The sequence below is a fragment of the Siniperca chuatsi genome, linkage group LG21, assembly GCF_020085105.1.
Source record: "Siniperca chuatsi isolate FFG_IHB_CAS linkage group LG21, ASM2008510v1, whole genome shotgun sequence".
Taxonomy (NCBI): Eukaryota; Metazoa; Chordata; class Actinopteri; order Centrarchiformes; family Sinipercidae; genus Siniperca; species Siniperca chuatsi.
In genome coordinates this window covers 23,883,951-23,906,723 of record NC_058062.1, presented here as the reverse complement: position 1 = coordinate 23,906,723, position 22,773 = coordinate 23,883,951, and the positions used below count along the sequence as shown (strand labels likewise).

Sequence of the window (22,773 nt, the reverse complement as noted above, 5' to 3'; positions counted from 1 at the left end):
CTGACTTTTATCTAGCTTATTACTTTGTTATTACAATTTCTTCCTGAAGGGAACATGAATGTCTGAACCAAATTTCATGACAATCCATCTAGTAGTTGTGAAGACATTTCACTCAAAAACACAAATGTCAATCTCATGGTGGTGCTAGAGGAAAAGTTAGAGATCACCAAAATCATTAGGATTCCTCATCTGGGAACATGTGTCAATCCATCCAGTAGCTGTGGAGATATTTCAGTGGATAAATGAAAACTTGCCATGCTGAGGGTGCTGGAGTAGGGCCCTATGAAATGCGTTTACATTTTTTCCAGATTCCGTTTTATTTTTTTCCAAATTCCACGTTTTCCATTTTAATTTGCTGAAACTCCTCTCACAGTCGACTGAGCTGGCTGGGAAGTAGATGTAGGGCGCTGTCACCCCTGCAACCCTCGGATATCTCACAAATCTCACCCCTCCAGTATTCAGCAAGATCCAAACCAGATCCAAACCCTGTTTCCAGGGAGCTCAGTTGTGTGTAGGCTTCAATCTGCTTTTCCATGGCTGGAGCCTGCCTAGGATCAAACACCCTAACCAGCCTGTAGACCTCTTTGGCTGGATGTGTGTCCCAGTGCTTTGAGAACTTTGTGAAAGCCAGGTGGAATGCATTGTGGAGACAGTCAAGCACCTCTCTCCTCTCTCGAATCCCCGTCTTTCTCAGTAGCTCATCTGTTTTGGCACCATACCCACATGTTTTTGCCATTGAATTCGGTAGAACTCCAGATTCCCCATTACAGTGTGCAGAAACTGCTGTGGGACGGTGGGTTCCTTCCAGGATTGTCAGAGCCGTCATCAGTTTGGAGTAGTCCTCAGAGATGAAGGTCAGCTTGATGGTGAGGGCCTGCACCTTCTCCTCTGTTTCCAGCTGGCTAAGGGTGTTTGTGTCTGCCTGGGATGATGAATTTTCTGCCAACAAGAGCTCTCTATACAGATGAACATGCTCTGCATGGTACTTCACTGCCTCAAACTAGGTATTCCATCTGGTACTCACTGCTTCGGGAGGAACCTTGGCCTGCAATCTCTCTTTCATATTGAGGAAGCTCACCCATGTTCTCTTTCTGGCAGGCTTGTTGAAGAACACAGATCCACGACAAGAGATGAAACTTCAGAAGTATCTGTAGTGCTGCCACATCTCACCCACCAGATTGATGACATGGCAGACACAGGTCACATGCACACTGTTGGGCATCACACTTTCCTCAGAACTTTCCTGTATGCTTTCAGGCAGTAGGCTTGCATTATCTGGGCCGGTAATGACTCAGCCTTAGTACATGGTGCGCACGCTCTACCAGGTGAGCTACTGGGGCTCCCCACCTCTCTCGGTTTCTGATGTGAGATTTTGATTGTAGGTGGTCATCGCATGTATTCCTACGGGTCCACTCATATGTTGGCAAAGCTTACAGAATAGTTGTTCTTCTGACTCGAATTCCTCAGGTTTTTGGATGACTTAGCCATCTCAGAGGACCTCTTCAACATGACTGTGTTTGTGACATCATCACAAGAGTACAATGTTATGACGTGAAAGTCAGAAGCCTTAGCTTTCTGCTGCAAAAAGAATGAATGCTCTAGCTATTATGGTTTTTATTTTATATCGATTTAAACAGGATCTTGCAAGCAATTTCAAAGGGATAAGCACCTGAAAATATGAATTGTGTTTTCATTACCTTAGAATAAGCCCCTTATATCTAAAGAGGGAGCGGGTCCCCTTCCACGGAGGTCGCCATGTTGAACCGCCATGTTTCTACAGTAGCCCAGAATGGACAAACCAAACATTGGCTCTAGGCCATTTGCATTTTTCACGAGTTTCGTAGCCACCGTATTTTCTCCTACACGCTTGGAAGGGGAGGGCGAGGCGAGCGGTATTCAAATGGTTGTAAACTGCAATTTCACTGCTAGATGCCACTAAATCCTACACACTGGAATTTTAAAAATGTTGCAGCATTTGTAATGACTGATTTTAAAACGTTTGTCCTAATATTCTCTTTAACTCTTTTCCAGCACACACACATACACACACACACCTTTGATGATGGTGGACTCCACGCTGGCTCAAGTGGGCAAAAATCTGAGTGAAGCCATGAGAATCCTGGGAGACAGACCTAGGTAAGATTAGAGACTATTGTACTTATTCCTTAAATTTAGAAAACAAGCATCAAATCTGACAGCTGGAAAAATGACCATTGGGTACAACAATGACTTTCTGATGATCCTATGATGTCAGTGAAGGTGGGAGGGAACCCTTCTGCCTCTTTTAGTCGAACGTCTCACCCTTCTCCTTTCTCCAAACACTAACACTCTTTAAGAATATCGAAAAAGATGGAAAAATAATCTTAAAAAAATAAATTAAATAAAGCATCTGTATGTCTATTTTAGGTTGAATTTCCAACCAAGGAACACATGAATGCAACATTATATAATATACCAAGTTAGAGCATCTTGAGATCTCTGTGTTTTTGTGCTGTGCATCTGTTTAGAGAGCTGGAGGCAGGAACAGAGAGGCGGACCTTCAGCAGAACCAGCATCCCTGGACCCCTGCAGGGAGAGTAAGTCTGACACACACACACACAAACACACACACACACACACACACACATAATCAGTCCAGGTTGGAGTTGAAAGTTTCTTCTTTTGCTGTTCTATAAATGTATAAGTCTCTGGAGTGATTTTCTCCCTTTTGTTATTCACTTGGTAACATGAACAATGGAGAGCTCAGCAGTACTTCAGAAGCACATTTTTTGTTAAAACCCTGACTTGAGTAATTCAGACAAACTAATCCAAGAGTAATCTGTTCCACAAAGAGCTAATATTTTCAACCCATTGAAGCATGGTTCAAACATTCAAGATAAATATCCACCCCCCTCACTAACAACCCCGGTGAGGATTCACCTTCTTCACTCCCCCCCAAACCCCATCCAGATCACTCTCATCTCCAGTCACCCTTTCTCCCTCCTCTCACCTCTTGGAGTTCACTGACCAGATGAAAGCGCTGGTCACTGCTGGAACCGAACTCACCCCCTGCCCTTTCCCTCGCCCTTCTCCCATTATCTCTCCCCTAAAACCCCCTGGGCGCCCACTTCCACCATTGGCTTTAAGTCCTCAGCCAGTTTGACACATTTGTCACAGTTATGGCGGGCATAAGAAAGGAGGTGGAGTTGCCATTTAGTTGAATGATTCCCTCTAATGCATTGTCTCTCTCTTCAGTTGAATTTCTCTTCTTGAGCTATATTTCTAAATATCTACAGGCCACCTAAGTACTGTGTTTTTTTTTTTTTACTGAGCTGCTGTCTATTGACGTTGGATGTGTAGTCATTGTTGGTGATTTTGACAACCTCCATGACAGAGGGACTAAAGAACTGTGTTGTGTTCTTCTCCATGGAGAAATGCCACGCTGGTAAGAATAGAAAAAGTCTGGTAAAGCTGAACGCAGGTGGCAATCTCTCTGTGGCATGAGCGTGTGTGCGCATTATATTTTGCTCCAGGGGAAGTTCCGCACACAAAAAACGTTCTGCACGTGCAGTGGTTAAAACAAAGCTGCATTCGTTTGGCACACGTGTGCCAAACAGAAAGACCTATACCGAAAGTTTTCGGCATGAATATGTGTACCGTTACACCCGTGTGGGACAGGTCTGCTTTCTGTCCCCAGAGTCAAGCTAAACCTGGAGAAGCAGCGTTCAGTTTTTATGCTCCATATATCTGGAACAAACTCCCAGAAAACTGCAGATCTGCTGCAACTCTCAGTTCTTTTAAATCAAGGCTGAAGACTTTTCTGTTTGCCGCTGCCGAATAATGATTCATTTCTTACACTGCACTGTAACTTTTACACTCCTGTTTTATCTTGTTTTTAGTTTCTATTTAACTCTTTTTAAGTGTTTTTAAATGTCTTTTTATATTGCCCTATGTTGCTTTTATGTTTTATGTAGAGCACTTTAAATGGCCTTGTTGTTGAAATGTGCTATACAAAGAAACGTGCCTTGAACTTGACTACATTTCACTAGAGGTGGGCGATATGATCTAAAATTTATATCACAGTATTTTTGTTTATTTATTTACAGTGATGGTAATATATCACGGTATTACAAGAAAATAAAAGCACCCAAAACATTATTTTACCTCTTTGGCAATGTAAGGGAACATATCTTAAGAAAGAAAAAAAACGCAACATGCTAATGCAAACAGGCTCACCTACAAAGTAAACAGTGAAGCAACATAAAAAAACGTTGCAGCTTCCTAGTTTGAAGTCGGTATCAATGCATCCTTGAGCTTCAGTTTTAAAGTGAATCCTGCTTTGTACTGGCCCTCGTTGAGAAAGCAGTCCGAAGTAAAATGGTTAACCAGTTGTTGTAGGGACATTTCCAAAATAAAGTTAATCCACTGGGTCTTCACTTCCTCAGATGCTGGGAGTAGATGAACAACAGAGCAATTGGCATGCTTTGCTTGTAACGTTACCTTCCACATCTGCGTGTTACCAGAGTCGGCGTTAGTGAGGAAAATAGTAGTTACTGGATGTAACTGCAGTTCTATGAGTACGTGCGTAGCCCTCTACCTGCATGTTATCACAGTCCCAGTAAAGAACATTAGTTTTAATATGCTAAATCATTTATCACGGTAATGACGGTATTGCAGAATCCATGTTGTGGCAGAACATGACACCGGTGACAAATCTGGTATACCACTCACACCTATATTTCATACATACAAGTACTATACAAGTATAGAAATTGTGGGCATGGGAAGAGTTTGACTTTTTTTTTGAGAAAAGGTGAAGAGCTGAAGCTAATCATTTCTTTTTCTCCTGTGCAGTGGTCAGGATGTTGCCACTATACTGCACCTAGTTCACAACCTTATACATGAAGAGGAGGAGGAAGAGGACAAGCCAAGCCAACAGTAAGTAGAACTACCTTGAGTGTTACAAGTGAACCATTTAGTGTTTGGACACTTTGAATTTTCTTTTCTAAACCATGTTGAATCCAAATCCATTACTTAAAGGTCCAGTGTGTAGGATTTAGTGGCATTTAGCGGTGAAATTGCAGATTGCAACCATTTGAATACCGCTCGCCCCGTTCAAAGCGTGTAGGAGAAACTACGGTGTTTTGCAAAACTCGAAACGCGAAAGGCCCATGTAGAGCCAGTGTTTGGTTTGTCCATTCTGGGCTACTGTAGAAACATGGCGGTGCAACATGGCGACCTCCGTGGAAGAGACTTATTCTAAGGTAATGAAAACGATTCTTATTTTCAGGGGATTGAACACTAATGAAAACATACTTATGAATGTTATCGCCATATTCTGCAAATTGAGCCCCCTAAATCTTACACACTGAACCACTAATGAAAACATCTTATAAGTATTATATTCAATTTCTGCTAATAGCTCCTCCTAAATGTTACACACTGGACCTTTTAAGTAAATATTTATTTGTAACTATGAGTAAGATGATGCAATTTCTAATGTTTGTGGTGGTTTTAGTACTATAAGGTGTAAAGTCATGAGAGTGAAAAAGCTGAGTCATGGCAAGCATTTAATTTACCCATAGTTCCTGATTATAAAGAACACATTCTTTTACAGTACATGCATGGTGCATGTCTGTCTTTGAGGCTGTTCTAGAGAAGCTGCTTATTTGAAATAGCATCCAAAATGGCGTGATAAGAAGGAAAAGTGGAAGTTTTGTGAGGAAAACTGTTACAGTTAAAGTTAATGTAGTTTTACTGAAATCAGAGAACAGATACTCCTCTGTAGAATTAAGTAAGGAATGGAGGAAATAGACAGCCCTAAGTTTAAAGCATATGATAAAGCTGCTGTTTGGTGTCTTCAGTAGGATGCAGAATGTGGGTGAACAGGGTCACATAGCCTTGTTGGGTCACAGCCTGGCAGCCTACATCTCGGTGTTGGACAGAGACCGACTGCGGAAGCTGACCACTCGGATCCTGTCTGACACCACACTGTGGCTCTGCAGACTGTTCAGGTAGGCTTGTGGCTACAACCCTGCAGTACAGCTTCGGATCTGAACAAATCATTTTTCTTTTGGTTGGTTGGTGACATGATGATTACACAGTAAAAACCAGCATCAGCAAGAGCACTGCTGCATTGTAGAGATGGCATTGCGAGACAGGATAACAGGTTGCATCATAAAAGGGTTTTCCCTGCCATTATATGGCTTAGACGCACCACCTGAGTGACAGGTATCAGACTGTCCATCTGATACCTATCACAGTGGGCCGGAATCGCCGACGATGCATTTTGGGGAATAGCCAAAAGTAACAAACATTGTCATCTTTGCTATCTTCCTCCCACTCTAACCTTTTCCAGCCATTGTACATATGCCATCTAAAAAAACAAAGGGCATATTTATCTATAATTTTAAAGATTGTGACTGTTAGCTACCGAGCTAGCTAGCTATCATAATTCACCACAGTGAAGCAACTGAGCCTTCTCGATAAGTGAACTTTTAAGTAAACTAGCCAGCCAAAAGTTGGCTTAAACCGCACTGGTAAAATGATGTAAATCTCACCTAATGGGAAATCAATTAATTGACTAGAAAGTATACAAGTAGAAAGCAATACATAATATTGCCGATGAGAGCAAATCATCTACCAGTCATTCCATTAGAATACTTTAGAACTGGTTGTTTACTAATGCGCCATGATAAGCACTGATAAAACGATGTTCATCACACTAATTGAGTGCCAAATAGCTAGGTTGTTAGCGAATAAGTAGAAGTAAGAAGACTGTCGCTTAAATACTATGCCTCTTATAAATTAAAAAATTTTAACACTGTAAATCCATAACATGCGAGTAGCTCATCTACTGTACGCATCGTTGTCATTGTCATCAGTTTATTGGCCCCGAGCAGTGGAAAATAAATCAATAACATAACAATAGTAGTTATTAACATACATGATGTTTTGAACACTCCTGATGCAACTCACCAGCCCTTACTGCTGGAACAGAGCTTGAGTATCAGCTGGTTCCGGTGTGCTAGAGCAGAGAGAGCTGGAAAATGTTTTATTAAATATTAAAATATGGTTGAAAACTGGATAAATGTTATCAGTAATAAAAAAAAAAATACTGAGTTTGAGATTCTGTAGTTTTTGTCTTTGTGATAACTTTGAGTGACTCAATACACACGGTGGAGTTTGGTTAATGTAACTTTCTGCTTTCAGTACTCTGTCTTTATACACCAATCTAATCCGTCCCTCAGGTACGAGAACGGTTCAGCCTACTTCCATGAAGATAACAGGGATGGCCTTGTCAAAGTGTGTCGGCTGGTCATCAATGCGCGTTATGAAGAATATGCCTCTGAGGGCTATGCAGTCCTCAACTCCAAACAGCCAGTCATCTACCAGAGCGCCTCCGGCAGGCCTGGACTGGGACAGCATCTGTGCAGCCAGGTAGGAAGGGTGGAGCACACAAACTCACGCACCATATAAATGATGAAGATTACAGCCTCTGCGTGTGAAAAAAGTGAGAATGACTTTTTGTTTGTAGAAAAATATAGAGGTGTTGGTTGACCAAATCTATGACTTAGATACATAGTATATGTACTGTATATGGCCACTTAAAGTGTCTGATTGATATCAGTATTCATTGTTTCATAGTCATGCAGATTTTATTGTATTTTATCTAATTGCATACATAATAGAAAGTGATTTTAATGCCAGTCTCTGTGTCATTAGCTCGGCCTGCCTCTCTCTAGTCTGTGCACAGTGCCATGCAATACCATCTTTGGATCCCAACACCAAATGGTAGGAGAATCCAAATGAAGAACACTTTCAAAACACACTGTCAGATTGTTAAAAAAAAAAATAATTTTGTCTCATGTCCTGTTTGTCACTGTCAGGACGTTGCACTGTTGGACAAACTAATAAAAGAGGACATAGAAGCTAAGAAGCTTCCTTTGCTGTTGATCGCCAATGCAGGTGAAGGAAAATCACAGTTCAAACACCGTACTTTTCACTATCTACACATGTGGTACATTATAGGAGTTGGAAATAGTATTCATTTCAAAGTAAATCAGTTGCTTATGAGACTTTTTTCTGCTCTTTTTCCCAGGTACTCCTGGGGCAGGACATACAGACAAGTTGAGTCGTCTGAAGGACCTGTGTGATCAGTACAGCATGTGGCTCCATGTGGAGGGGTGGGTCAATTCTGTTACTCTTCAATAGATGGTCTTAATGTGTGCACTTCATTTTTAACATTAATTCATCAAATTCATTTAAATACTCTCATAATGTTCTTGTAACTGTAAATATAATCACATCAGTGGTATTGTCAGTGCAGCCTAAGCACATATCATAAATGCATATATTGTTTAAAAATACTACTACTACTTGATACTATTAGCTGTGGCCTTAGTTTCTGTCTTTAAAGCACTCCAAATGCAAGACATGCCACACAGTAGAACATTTAGTGGAGATGTTATAATTCATCATTCATTAAGTACACTAATGTCATAAAAAGAATATTGTACTTTTAAAAAATTTTTATAAACATGCAGCGTCATCATTAATTGGAATAAATAGAAATTATTTACTTAATGTTTTCTGGCATGTCTCCATTATAGTCATTGAAGTGCCTGTTCTCACTGCTGAAATGTTAACTTAATAACTGTGAATTTATTATGGCATTGTGTTTTCTTCTTCAGGGTCAACTTGGCAACCCTGGCACTGGGCGAGGCCACCTCTGGTATCATGGTAATCTAATGTTAAAATACTCTTATCCACTTAAGGCTACAACCTAAATACACAGAGTGAGATTAAATGTACGTCCTGTTCTTCACCATGGTCATTAATTAAAGGATAGGTTTACATTTTTTGAAGTCTATCTCAAAATAATTCTGACATGCCTATATGTACATTGAAAGGATTATTGGTCGTTATCATTCCTCCTGTCCATATTGGCCACAAAAGCCCTTCTTAAAGAGATTTCAATGTAAGTGATGAGGGACAAAATCCACAGTCCTCATTCTGTTAAGATGCATTCTAAAGTTCAGCTGAAGCTAATATGAGAACCCTTCAGTCTGTGTTAAATAAAGTGGGAAACAGTGTTTCTTTGCTGAGCTGTGGCAAAGGGACAGTAACACAAAACGAGAATTAGGTACTAGGGTTGGGCCGACAGTAGGGCCACACTATTTACCACCCACTGAAAGCATGTTTTAATTTAGGCGGAAACATTTTTTTTAATTTACCTGGTTTGCGTCTGCCTTAGTAAATCAGGGGGTGAGTCTTTATTTATATCGCAAAATTGAGGATTATAACTTACCTACAGAGCAAACTCTCCCCTTCTCTCCTAGGAACCTAAATTTCAAAAGGTAGGAGTCTGACTACTACGCCTACCAAACGTGAAGCAAAGTGCTACACCTGTCTTAATCAGTGTGTAAGATTTAGGGTCTCTGTTTGCAGAATATGGCGATAATATTCATAACTATTTTTTCATTAGTGTATAATCACCTGAAAATAAGAATTGTTGTGTTCTCATTACCTTAGAATAAGCCTTTTATATCCACAGAGGGAGCGGGTCCCCTTCCACGGAGGCCGCCATGTTGCACCACCATGTTTCTACAGTAACCCAGAACGGACAAACCAAACGTGGCCACCATAGTTTCTCCTACACGCTTGGAAGGCGAGCGGTATTCAAATGGCTGCAAACTGCATTTTCACCGCTAGAGGCCACTAAATCCTGCACACCTGCTCCTTTAAACAAATAATTCCTAATCGTTAACTCTTAATTTTCAACATGTCCCGCCCTACACATTTAACTGAGAATATTTAATGGTTAGGAGAAATATAATCAATGAATTATTTCTATTGTAATGACTAGAGCAGACTCTTGCTGATTTATTGTTACATCCTGGCTGTTAAAATCCAAATTTTCCACATTGCATTTGAAGCAGCCTTAGCTTAGGCTAATTACCTGGCCGGTGACTGCAAATAATTAATTACTTTTTTTCTGATTAGGTAATAATAGCCATAAAAGACAAATAAAATATTACTATAAATCGAAATACAAGAATGAAGTTGTTCCCGATTTAGAAAAAACAGAACAAGATCACACTTTATTGGCAAAAACTCAGGATTACCATTTTACCGTTCAAAGAGTTCGATTAACACAATTTTCGGAAAGACCGGGTGAGTAGGTGAGGATGGGCTGTGAATGGGCTCAAATGTGCAAAATAGTAGAAATAGTAATTAATATCCAACATCCATCCATCCATCCATCCATCCATCCATCCATCCATCTTCTTCCGCTTATCTGGGGCCGGGTCGCGGGGGCAGCAGTCTAAGCAGGGACTCCCAGACTTCCTTCGCCCCAGACACTTCCTCCAGCTCCTCCGGGGGGATCCCGAGGCGTTCCCAGGCCAGCCGAGAGACATAGTCCCTCCAGCGTGTCCTGGGTCTTCCCGGGGCCGCCCCGGTGGGACATGCCCAGAACACCTCCGAGGGAGGCGTCCAGGAGGCATCCGGATCAGATGCCCTAGCCACCTCAGCTGGCTCCTCTCGACGTGGAGGAGCAGCGGCTCTACTCTCGAGCTCCCCGTGTGACTGAGCTCCTCACCCTATCTCTAAGGGAGCGCCCAGCCACTCGGCGGAGGAAGCCCATTTCGGCCGCTTGTATCCGCGATCTTGTCCTTTCGGTCACTACCCAAAGCTCATGACCATAGGTGAGGGCAGGAGCGTAGATTGACCGTAAATCGAGAGCTTTGTCTTTCGACTCAGCTCCTTCTTTACCACAACGGTCCGATACAGCGCCCGCATCACTGCAGGCGCTGCACCGATCCGCCTGTCAATCTCACGCTCCATCCGTCCCTCACTCGTGAACAAGACCCCGAGATACTTAAACTCCTCCACTTGGGGCAAGGACTCCCCACCCACGCGAAGAGAGCAAACCACCTTTTTCCGGTCAAGAACCATGGCCTCAGATTTGGAAGAGCTGATTCTCATCCCAGCTGCTTCACACTCGGCTGCAAACCGTCCCAGTGCATGCTGCAGGTCCTGGTTTGAAGAAGCCATCAGAACGACATCATCTGCAAACAGCAGAGATGAGATCCTGTGGTTCCCAAACCGGACACCCTCCGGCCCCTGACTGCGCCTAGAAATTCTGTCCATATAAATTATGAACAGAACCGGTGACAAAGGGCAGCCCTGGCGGAGTCCAACATGCACCGGGAACAGGTCTGACTTACTGCCGGCAATGCGAACACAGCTCCTGCTCCGGTTATACAGGGACCGGACAGCCCTTAGCAAAGGCCCCGGACCCCATACTCCCAGAGCACTCCCCACAAAGCGCCCGGGGCACACGGTCGAATGCCTTCTCCAGATCCACAAAGCACATGTGGACTGGTTGGGCAAACTCCCATGAACCCTCGAGCACCCAATGGAGAGTATAGAGCTGGTCCAGTGTTCCACGACCGGGACGAAAACCACTCTGCTCCTCCTGAATCCGAGGTTCGACTATCGGACAATTCTCCTCTCCAGTACCCTGGAATAGACCTTACCGGGAGGCTGAGAAGTGTGATCCCTCTGTGATTGAACACACCCTCCGGTCCCCCTTCTTATACAGAGGACCACCACCCCGGTCTGCCAGTCCAGAGGCACTGTCCCAGACCGCCACGCGATGTTGCAGAGACGTGTCAGCCAAGACAGTCCCACAACATCCAGAGACTTAAGATACTCAGGACGGATCTCATCCACCCCGAAGCCTTGCCACCAAGGAGCTTGCCAACAACCTCAGTGACTTCGGCCAGGGTGATGGATGAGTCCGCCTCCGGGTCCCCAGCCTCCGCTTCCTCTTCGGAAGACGTGACAGCGGGATTGAGGAGATCCTCAAAGTATTCCTTCCACCGTCCGACAACATCCCCAGTCGAGGTCAACAGCTCTCCACCCGCACCGCACAAGGTGTTGGTGAAGCACTGCTTCCCCCTCCTGAGCCGTCGGACGGTTTGCCAGAATTTCTTTGAGGCCGACCAATAGTCCTCCTCCATGGCCTCCGAACCTCTCCCAGTCCTGAGTTTTTGCCTCTGTGACCGCACGGGCTGCAGCACGCTTAGCCTGCCGGTACCTGTCAGCTGCCTCGGGAGTCCCACGAGCCAACAAGGCCCGATAGGACTCCTTCTTCAGCCTGACGGCATCCCTTACTTCCGGCGCCCACCACCGTGTTCGGGGATTGCCGCCGCGACAGGCACCAGAAACCTTGCGACCACAGCTACGAGCCGCCAGATCGACAATGGAGGTGGAAAACATGGTCCACTCGGACTCAATGTCCCCAACCTCCCGGGATCTGGGAGAAGCTCTCCCGGAGGTGTGAGTTGTAGACCCTGCTGACAGAGGGCTCCGCCAGACGTTCCCAGCAGACCCTCACGATACGCTTGGGCCTGCCAAGTCTGTCCGGCTTCCTCCCCCCGCCAGCGGATCCAACTCACCACCAGGTGGTGATCGGTTGACAGCTCCGCCCCTCTCTTCACCCGAGTGTCCAAGACACGCGGCGGAGGTCAGATGATACGACAACAAAGTCGATCATCGACCTCCGCCTAGGTGTCCTGGTGCCACGATGCACTGATGGACACCCTTTGTGCTTGAACATGGTGTTAGTTATGGACAAACTGTAACTAGCACAGAAGTCCAACAACTGAACACCACTCGGGTTCAGATCAGGGGCCGTTCCTTCCGATTACCCCTCTCCAGGTGTCACTGTCGTTGCCCACATGGGCGTTGAAGTCCCCCAGTAGAACAACGGAGTCCCCGGGTGGTGCACTGTCTAGTACCCCTCCCAGGGACTCCAAGAAGGCCTGGTACTCTGCACTGCTGTTCGGCCCGTAGGCCGCCACAACAGTGAGAGACCTGTCCCCCACCCGGAGGCGGAGGGACGCGACCCTCTCGTTCACTGGGGTAAACTCCAACACGTGACGGCTGAGCTGTGGGGCTATGAGCAGGCCCACACCAGCCCGCCGCCTCTCCCCGCCGGCAACGCCAGAGAAATGGAGCGTCCAGCCCCTCTCGAGGAGACGGGTTCCAGAGCCCAGGCTGTGCGTGGAGGCGAGGCCGACTATATCTAGCCGGTAACGCTCAACCTCCCGCACAAGCTCAGGCTCCTTCCCCCCAGCGAAGTGACATTCCATGTCCCTAGAGCCAGTTTCTGTGTCCGGAGATCTGGTCGCCGAAGCCCCTGCCTTCGACTGCCGCCCAGATCTCTCTGCACCGGCCCCTTACGGATCCTCCTGCGGGTGGTGGGTCCACGGGAGGACGGCCCCACGTCGCTCCTTCGGGCTGTGCCCGGCCGGGCCCCGTGGGGAAAGGCCCGGCCACCAGGCGCTCGCCGTCGGGCACCCACCCCAGGCCTGGCTCCAGGGTGGGGCCCCGGTAGCGCCAATCCGGGCGACGTAACTGGCCTTGATTTTAAGTAATCCATAAGGGGCTTCTGAACCGCTCTTGGTCTGACCCGTCACCCTGGACCTGTTTGCCATGGGTGACCCTACCAGGGGCATACAGCCCCAGGCAACATAGCTCCCAGGGTCATTCGGGTACTCAAACCCCTCCACCACGTTAAGGTGGCGGTTCAAGGAGGGGAATATCCAACATTTTTTTTTTTTTTTTTTTTTTTTTTTTTTTTTTTATATGTTTGTATGTAATATCCAACATACAAACATATAAAAAGTATAAAACTATATAAAAAATGATAGTACCTTTTATAGGAGTAGCCCATGACGAACCAGCTCTGACTCTATGGACCAGATGCCAAAAATCACACGAGCATTGTGGATCTTTCTGTCACAGCCTTGTCATGTCTGAATAAACTACAACAGAGCTTTTATGTAGTGGAGACTCCAAAAGCCATCACTTTTATAGATAAATGAAGCCAGCAATATCTGTTTTCATGTCTGAAAAGAGGTATAATTACATGTGCACAGTGTAAAAACCTGGAACACAGAGATGCAAGTGTTTGAAGGGAAGAACAGGCAAGCATGTGAGTCTCCACTTCCAGCACCTGCCAACTTCTGAGCCATCCCTTCCAGTGTTATTGTCTCACGTCACTTTGATTATAGAAGCCAGACACCCAGGAAATGCCATCTTATGCTGACTTTCTCTTGTGACGTTTGTGTATGTGTGTACATTGTTCTGTGCCCTCCAGGCAGCCGTCAGAAGTGACAGTATGACACTGACACCAGGTCAGTGGCTGGGACTGCCTGCTGTAACCGCTGTCACTCTCTACAGACATGAAGACCCAGCGCTGGTAGGCTCATACTGTATAATGTCATACAACAATTGATTCAACACAGAACATTACATGTATTTGGTAGTTTTTGTGGCATTTTTTGGTTGTCCTCTTGGTCACCTGATGCCAGCTGAAGAAATGTAATTTTCTGCTTACAGTCAAACACACACTTATTTAAACTTTCCTTCAACAGCCATTAGTTGATCTACTCATGTTAAGATTTGTTCTTAATTGCATTAAGATTGAGATTGTATTCTTTTCAGCTGTCCATGACCAGTGTCTTTGTCTTTCTCTAAATGACTCACTGCTCTATGTCGCTGCTCTCAGTCTTTGGCAGCAGGTTTGACCTCCAGCCAGCCGGTGGCGAAGCTGCGAGCGCTGCCTCTCTGGCTCTCCCTGCAGTACCTTGGTCACAATGGGATTTTCCAAAAGATCAGACTCGCCACCTCTCTAGTGAGCATCACTTACGTCCCCCTAAACCACAAACTGTCATTTTTACTATGACAGATGTAGCGTGTTAATTAGGAGGAGTTATGTGCGGGAACTATTTCTTGGTGAACAACAGCCGGGTGCAGGGACTGTGCTCATTTTCCTGGAATGTTGTTGTCACAATGAGGTTGCTAGGTTTGGTACCATCGAACCTGTACAGAGACAAAAAACCAAACCTGTGCTCATCGACCATATCTGACAACCTAGGCTATTCCTGGGGATGTTGCACAGAAATGCTAGGCGGATGGATAGACTGTTATTCATGTTCCTGCACGTACCTTCCCCTAAAACCACAAATTGTAGTTTTTACATTACTGTCTGTGTACCATTTAAAGACATGAGATACAAGGTGTTAATTAGTGAGCTTTAGAGGTGTTGGTAGGGTTATTTTTTAAGTTTAGATAGAGCATGGCTAGCTGTTTCCCCCTGCTGTCACCAATTTATACACACATACACAAGATTGGTAATGATCTTATCAGAAAGAACGCAAATAAGCGTATTTCCCAACAAATTGAACTATTCCTTTAAAATGTTTAAATAATTAAAGTATTTGTTAGGCGATAAAATGATTTTCTTTGCTTTGTTAGATATGGAAAATCAGTAATTTCACCTTTTTCTCCCTCCCCTCTAGAGCCAGCAACTCCTGGAGAAGCTAAAAACTCTGGCCTCCATCAGTACATCGGTAGGTGTTCTCTTAATGTTCTGCCATAAATGATAACAGAATGTCTACCATAATAATAGGTGAACTGTTTGTCTGGTCAGGCTTCAGATATTTTGTGAGTTTTCATTTAACACACACAAACAACAAGCCGGAAGACAGTATCAAGTCAGAGATAACCCAGTGTGAGTGAAGTTATTGAAAAATAGGAATCTGTGCAGTTCCTTTTTTATAACTCACCATAAAATATATATATATATATCTCATGCCTTGCTGTGTATCTCTGACTTTGCACTGCACCTCAGTAAAAATAGAGCCCTGTTGTCACACACTGACAGTCACTATAATATTATATCAATATCATATGAGAAACATATAAACTCACTGTTAAGTAGCTAGCACAGAATGAATATTAACATATGATATGATAAATTAAAACTAAAGTAAAGCTGGATAAACTCATGAAATACAGTACTGATAACAGATAAACATAAGTTACTCATGGAATATTGTAAAATATTATATTGATGTTAGAAAATACATAAAAGGGATGTTAAGTATGTTTAGCTAACTGTAAAGTTATTAAACCTACAAATTCCCCTGTCCCAACAGGAATATAATAGGAATGTTATGCAGGCATTTTATGTTTCAGCACTTGTTGATAGTCTCACACCTGTATACTGTTTTCATTTTTCATGCAGTCCTGCTGAATAAAAGAGAAAAAGACCAATACTTTCTGACTTCCCTACCCTGTTTGTCCACTCTGCCCCAAGTCCATTGGTTCCCACTGAAGACTTGAACTTTCAAAACGCCTCACAAATGTATAGTTTTGTTCTTAAAAAAAGCTAGGTAATTTCCTAAAACAGCTGGTCACTGTAGTTTTTATCAAACATTACTAGGAAGGAATACAGGAGGGAATAGTGCATTTGTTTGGGATTATTTTCAGAGGCAGATTAATCCACATTTGGTGCTCTAGTGAGTATTTGAGACAGCAGAACGGTCTATGTGGGATTGAGTCAAAGTAAACCACAGTGTGTGCTCATCGTAATGAAGGAACATGTCACCCAGTGCAACAGCGTGACTCACTGATGTGTTTTTAATAGTTTTTGGACAACGATGGAGCTCTATGGCACAGAGGAAGAAGATATATAAGGCTTTGATACATACACAATACTTGTTAGAAGAATACATTTGCTGTGGGTTTGGCTCTGCACATGGGATTTACTGACAAGAAGAAAAATATAGAATATCACCAGACTTAATAAACCACTTATTAAATTAGATACAAAGATGTTATAGTAGACAAATTTCCTTATTTTGTTTGAAGGCTGATGGATCTCAGTGGTGAACTGAAATTGGACAGATTTTGGACAGACCTTTTCAGCCCAACCACACCACCATGAAACTACTACTTGATGTTTACTTCCCCTATAGACTAGAGGACCTGATTAGATTTTGATACAACATGGCCCATGGCCCCAGTATTTATTATATGATGTCACCACCCACATGTGAAATTCAACCACATATGTTGATACAGAAATATTGGCTAATTAATCATCTTATTCCCATAATAAACAGCTCAGGAGCTCAGGTGCTATTGTTATGCTTGGTAAGAAAGTTTACAGGAGTACAAGGATCAAAGCCTCTCCATGTATTCATTAATTCATGAAGAAATCACTTCCAGCTGTTCAAAAACAAAACCCATTTGTGTTGTCTCGAGTTGTGTTGATACTGAAACAGTCTTAGTGGTACAGACTTGTATTATAGGCTTGTTCACTGGCAACCACTAAAGGCAAACACTGCATCCATTAGGGGTGTAACAGTACGTGCATTTGTCCCGAACTGTTCACTACAGGACGTTCGGTTCGGTATATGACTTCCTCGGTTCGGTGTGACCTGTGACTCAAACAGTTATTGTCAAAATAGTTTATTTATGTCGACTACTTGTGCACGCAGAACAGAAATTGTAGAGCGCTAGTTTTACCCAGAAAGTTTTGGCAGTGCACCACTTGTAGTCCCAGCTGTAGCATGCTGGTCGGCTTAGCCAGATTAGTGAAGCTCATATAGTGTCGCTGCCTCTAAACGGCAAACACAAATGAGAGACCAGAGCTGGAGGATCCTCGCATGACATTTAGATCCACTGTATGGGAGCATTAATTACTATTTCCCAGTTAGTTACAGCGAAAATGGGCAATGATTAGGGATGCCCAGATTGATCGACCGCCAATTGTTATTGGCCGATATTTAGTAAAAATATATGATCGGGAGATGGGGATTTATGCTTTCTAGTCGCTGATCATGAAATCCGATCCATGACGCTTATCGTATTTGTTTACTAGCGGATCTTCACCTCTCCAATATGGCGACCACGCAGACGCATAGTGGCGACATACAGCAGGCTCCCTTCCAGTCAAAATGGCGGCAAAGCTAATGAAAACGTGGATTTATTAATCTCGTATCGTGTCTAACTTTAGTGGATCATAACATGTCGGGTATGGTATTAATCTACAGATGCTCTGGTTTAAGTTGAGACCAAACGTTTCTATGGATGTCAGTTTTTGAGCCACGACAAAGGCCAAAATGTGGCCTGCAACAGACTAGGTAAGCCTTGTTTTTAGCCTAGCCGTTGTTGCTTGCTTAAGGCCCCTAAGAGCCGGTTAAGAGGAGTCAGGAGTCAGCAGTCGGTATAAAACAGAGCAGTCAAAAGCCAATTGCTATATAGATCAATTTCCATCCATGCTGGATTAAATGTACACTTCCATGTCATATTTAGTTTTCGGTAACTGGCTCATCAAGGCGAGGAAGAAATAAGAGGGAAAGCCAGTGATGATTCAGAGAGGGAGAAATGGTGACGCGTCAGAATAAAAAAAAAAACCAAACAAGCTGAGCGATTTCTGATTCAGAACAAAACTTTGGTCAATATATAAGACAGTGTAAAGTGGTTCATTTGAATTTCAAGGACTTTTTAAGCACTTTGTTCAAAAAAAGGCACTATTTTCAAGGTATTCCTGTACTTGGTTTTTTAATCCTGCTATACCAGCTGCAACAAATATGTAATTTATGACGGCATCACCCGAATGTGTCGATTAGTGGAACAAGACAAAAACAGACTGGAAGGCAAGTCTTTCTCCCCACAGTGTTCAGGCAGCCTCTCACTGCAGATTCGGAACGTGCAAAAGCAATAATTAATGCTATAGGATTGTTTATTGCTGCAGATATGCAACCATACTCGGTCATAGAGAGTACAGAATTTAAGCATATTGTCAAAGGGCTTGAGGCCCGATACAATGTGCCTTCACGTGTGCATTTTAGTCAGTCCATTGTGCCTGCTCTGTATAAATGAACGCAAGCTGCAGCTGTTCAGGAATTATCATCAGGTCAGAGTCTTACAATTAGTGACACAAATCCAGTATTTGAGTGCATTAACTGTTATAGTAAGAATCATTGCCAATGAACCACTGTTGAATGTTTACATTTTTCAAAATAAATGACAAAAATGTTATTTTCTGTATTTTTTTGATTTTCCCCTGCTTTACCAAAAACGTAGGGAACCGCAACCCGAAAACCGAGGTATATACCGAACCGTGAATTTTGTATACCGTTTCACCCCTAGCATCCATACAGTCACTGAGATGTAATGTGATGTAAATTCATCCTATCAGAGAGGCTGGAATAAGTAGCATTATACATTTACACTACTGTAATCCAGATGCAGGAAACAATCAGTGTTGGGGATCAGAATCATCACACAGTGGTACTCACAGTAGCTTGGTAAAAGGATGAATTTCAGGTTCATCACAGTCAGCCACATTCACAGTGAAGATGCTGCAGTTTGAGTATCACTGTGTTAGTAAAATGTGAATGTGTATGAGCTTGCATGTCCATGTGTGAGTCTTTTCTGTGTGTGTGTATAGCTGTAGTTATAGTCAGTGTGGGTTGCCTTGGTTCTAGGGCGTGGTGTCGCCGATCCCGCCCATCTCCGGGGCTTCACTGCGGGACGTTCTGGGCTCTCTCATGCTCTCTATTGTAGGTGGGACCAAGCCTCTGCCTGTCTCCCTCACTCCCCCCTTACCCTCTGCCCTCCCTTCGCTTTTCTTTCTTCCTGTCACTCCTGACCATTTTCCTTCATGCACATCAGCTCAGTGGTATTTGGGTCTCCACTGGCTGATGGACTGTTCACTTCTTCCTGATTGTTTAGGATGTGGACCACTCAGGCATGTACTTTGAGGTACTTCAGGGAATAGCCCACCACACTTTTGTTGTCTTTCGAAGAAATACAAGGGTCATGAATAATTAATGTGTCATGTGCTGTTGCATCTCATTACTTCCTTTTGTTTAAAATCCAAATACCAGTTGGTGATGCTCCTGTAGCAAAATCGTTGCCACCGTGAGTCCTCCTAGTCCCTCAGGTCCAGCACGTTACTGCATATAAAGGGGAGAGCATAATTAGACAATGAGCCCAACTTAGGCAAGGAGGCCATCCGGCCTAACCTACTTCCCCCACCCCCACCCCCACCCTTGAGAACGGGATACACAGTCAGTCATGGCCATCTGTGCCCCTGGCCTAGGGACCACTCTGAAAGTTAGATACCACCGTGTAATCCAGGCGTTGGCCTCCCTCAGGCGGTGAAGCCACTGGAGGGGGGCATGGTCCGAACAGAGGGTGAATGGGTGCCCCAGCAGGTAGTACCTCAGGGCCTCAACCGCCCACTGGATGGCCAAGCACTCCTCCCAGGATGCTGTACCAAGCCTCCCTCTCAGACAACTTTCGGCTGATGTACAACACTCTACTTCCTGCACCTTCTGGGACAGAACGGCCCCCAACCCTTTGTTTAATGCGTCAGTCTGCAGGACAAAGGGGAGAGAGGAGTTAGGGGTGTGGAGGAAAGGCTCCCCACAGAGGGCCTGTTTCACCCTCTCGAATGCCAGTTGCCACTGCTCTGTCCATTGGACCGGATCTGAAGCACCTTTTTGGGTGAGATTGGTCAGGAGGCTGGTCAGCTCAGCGAAGTTATGGTTGAATCTCCGGTAATAGCCTGCCAGCCACAAGAACAGTCTCACCTCCTTTTTGGACTCAGGCAGGTGGCAATCACTGCTGTTTTATCTTTCTGGGAACGCACCTGCCCTCTGCCCAAGTGGTACCCCAGATACCGTACCTCCCTCTGTCCAACCGCACACTTCTTCGGGTTGGCAGTGAGCCCAGCCTGCCTCAGTGACTCGAGCACTGCGGGCCACTGCTGCACATGCTCCGAACCACTCTGAACCACTTTTCGTTTGTGATTAGACAACCGGTAGGGCAGTGAACGCACCATCACTCCCAGGTGAGTCTCATTGTAGTGCTCTATGAGATTTGTGCGACCCGGCAGGGAGGAGAACACGTCAGCAAAACACGTTGCAGCTCGCCACGTCTGCTTTCTGGGACGGTGTGAGATGGTCGTCATCAAGGAAGTCAAGGGAGTGAGGCAGGATCTTACCTGTATTATAGTGTATTATATTTTAATTTGCTTAGTACTTCTATTCCTTCTATTCCTGTGTGCATTTACGTGATAGTGAGCAGCTGTAACGAAAGTGTTTCCCCTCGGGGATCAATAAAGTATTTCTGATTCTGATTCTGATCATAGTCCATGTCGCTATTTGCCATGTGTCCACAAATGGTCCTTGCCACCTGGCGAGTAATTTGCAGCTGGGTCTGCCTTTCTGCCTGCTCTTGGATTACTTCCAGCTGGCGTCTATTTACAGGCTGCTGTGGATCCGTCAGGTTTTGTTGGGCACCAGTGTAACAAGCTCGTTTCCACCGTGAGTCCTTCAAGCACAGACAGAGGTACGACAGTATTCGTGAAGATTTTTATTGCCACGAGCAAACACACATAAACTTTACAGCAATTGCCAGAAGTTATGACTGCATGATTCTGGTTGCCCGACTGTCATCTTGCTGGTCTTGTGGCTCCTTTCATTGTCCAAATGTGTCTGCAAACCAACTCCTTCAGCCAGCCGGGTGCTCCGTCATGCAGCTTGTGTGTGATCCGCCATCCGCCTAACACGACAGCGGCGGATGGCCGCCCACCATTGAGTCTGATTCTGCCCAAAGTTTCTGCCTGTTAAAAGGATTTTTTTTCTTGCCACTGTCGCCAAGTGCTTGCTAGTGGTGGGATTTGTTGGGTCTCTGTAAATAATATTATAAGGAGTATGGTCTAGACCTGCTCTATAGGAACTTTTCCTATAGAGCAGGAGCTGAAAGGAATAGGTTCCTGAGGAGTCCAGGCGCTGGACGATGAAGTGAAGGGCCATGTTTACAGCATCGTCTATGGGCCTGTTGGCTCTGTAGGCGAACTGCAGGGGGTCCAGGAGTGGGTCTGTGATGGCTTTGAGGTGGGACAACACAAAAGACACATAAAGGTCAGGGTCTGTAGTCTGAAGTCCAGTGGTCCTCTGCTTTTTGGGGACAGGGATGATGGTGGAGGATTTGAAGCAGGCTGGCACGTGGCACATCTCCAGTGAGGTGTTAAAGATGTCCATGAACACCAGAGACAGCTGATCAGCACAGTGCTTTAGGGTGGAGGAGAGACGGAGTCTGGCCCGGTTGCTTTGCAGGGGTTCTCCCTCCTGAACAGTCTTGTTGCGTCATTGTTGCAGTAGGGGAGGGGGGAGCCTCTAGGGTGGCACTTGTGGAGAGGCCCAGGCTGAGGTGGGGGATGTGGAGCTGCTGGGCTGGAGCTGGTGGATGGGGTCACGGGGGATGGTGTCAGGACTGTCCCATTGTCACTGAATTTACAAACAAAACAAGATAAAACAACGCACACCAAAACACAGAGGCAGCCATCCGTGGTGCCAGTGGAAATAGACAACTTCTCAACTTTCAAAAGTGGTATTATTGTTGACGTGCCTGTCGCAAAGAAAATCGGATCGCTTTCTGTTTTACTCAGAGCCTAGCACCTACCAACAACACAGGACACACTACATTTGTCTGAATTGCTGTCTCTTTTTCCTGCTTGGTTGAAAACATCTTACTAGTTGTATGTTTTAGCTGTGCCTGTTGATAATGCCTGGGTCCTGTCTGAGTTTGTTGCTTCATCTAATTCTGGGTTCCTGCTGTGGTTATATACTTTTGATTCCAGTCATTAACAAACTGTACCCCTCCTCACTGGCCTCTGCTCTTTGGTCTGTGGGGTCCACCACTGAGAGGAGAAAACCCTGGAGCTGGTGCATATGCCTCAGCCCACCAACAATCTGCCTACAATAGATACATTCAAACCCTTAAGGTCTCAGTATGGTTCAAACAAACTAGGTTGCACAATGTGTCATCTGTCCATGTCCAGTGTTTAAACCTGTTTCTAATGGCTACACTCAAAGGGGGGGCAAAAAGCATGCATCATAGAGAGGGGTGGGA

The 22,773-nt window shown here is 44.7% G+C and overlaps 1 protein-coding gene across 3 annotated transcripts in view; it reads left to right on the top strand.

Moving 5' to 3' along the window:
* Positions 1-22,773, top strand: part of pdxdc1 (pyridoxal-dependent decarboxylase domain containing 1) — a 52,908-nt gene that overhangs the window by 2,124 nt on the left and 28,011 nt on the right. Inside the window, exons 2-14 of one of the 3 annotated variants that reach the window (XM_044182664.1) lie at positions 1,099-1,325; positions 2,032-2,136; positions 2,508-2,576; positions 4,834-4,917; positions 5,844-5,993; positions 7,230-7,419; positions 7,705-7,773; positions 7,869-7,947; positions 8,081-8,165; positions 8,673-8,721; positions 14,153-14,254; positions 14,564-14,689; positions 15,357-15,407. In XM_044182664.1, the coding sequence (XP_044038599.1) occupies positions 2,060-2,136; positions 2,508-2,576; positions 4,834-4,917; positions 5,844-5,993; positions 7,230-7,419; positions 7,705-7,773; positions 7,869-7,947; positions 8,081-8,165; positions 8,673-8,721; positions 14,153-14,254; positions 14,564-14,689; positions 15,357-15,407 (1,131 nt within the window). In that variant the 5' untranslated portion in view covers positions 1,099-1,325; positions 2,032-2,059. The remainder of the gene's footprint in view (positions 1-1,098; positions 1,326-2,031; positions 2,137-2,507; positions 2,577-4,833; positions 4,918-5,843; positions 5,994-7,229; positions 7,420-7,704; positions 7,774-7,868; positions 7,948-8,080; positions 8,166-8,672; positions 8,722-14,152; positions 14,255-14,563; positions 14,690-15,356; positions 15,408-22,773) is intronic. The other 2 variants (XM_044182665.1, XM_044182663.1) reach the window with 2 other exon arrangements.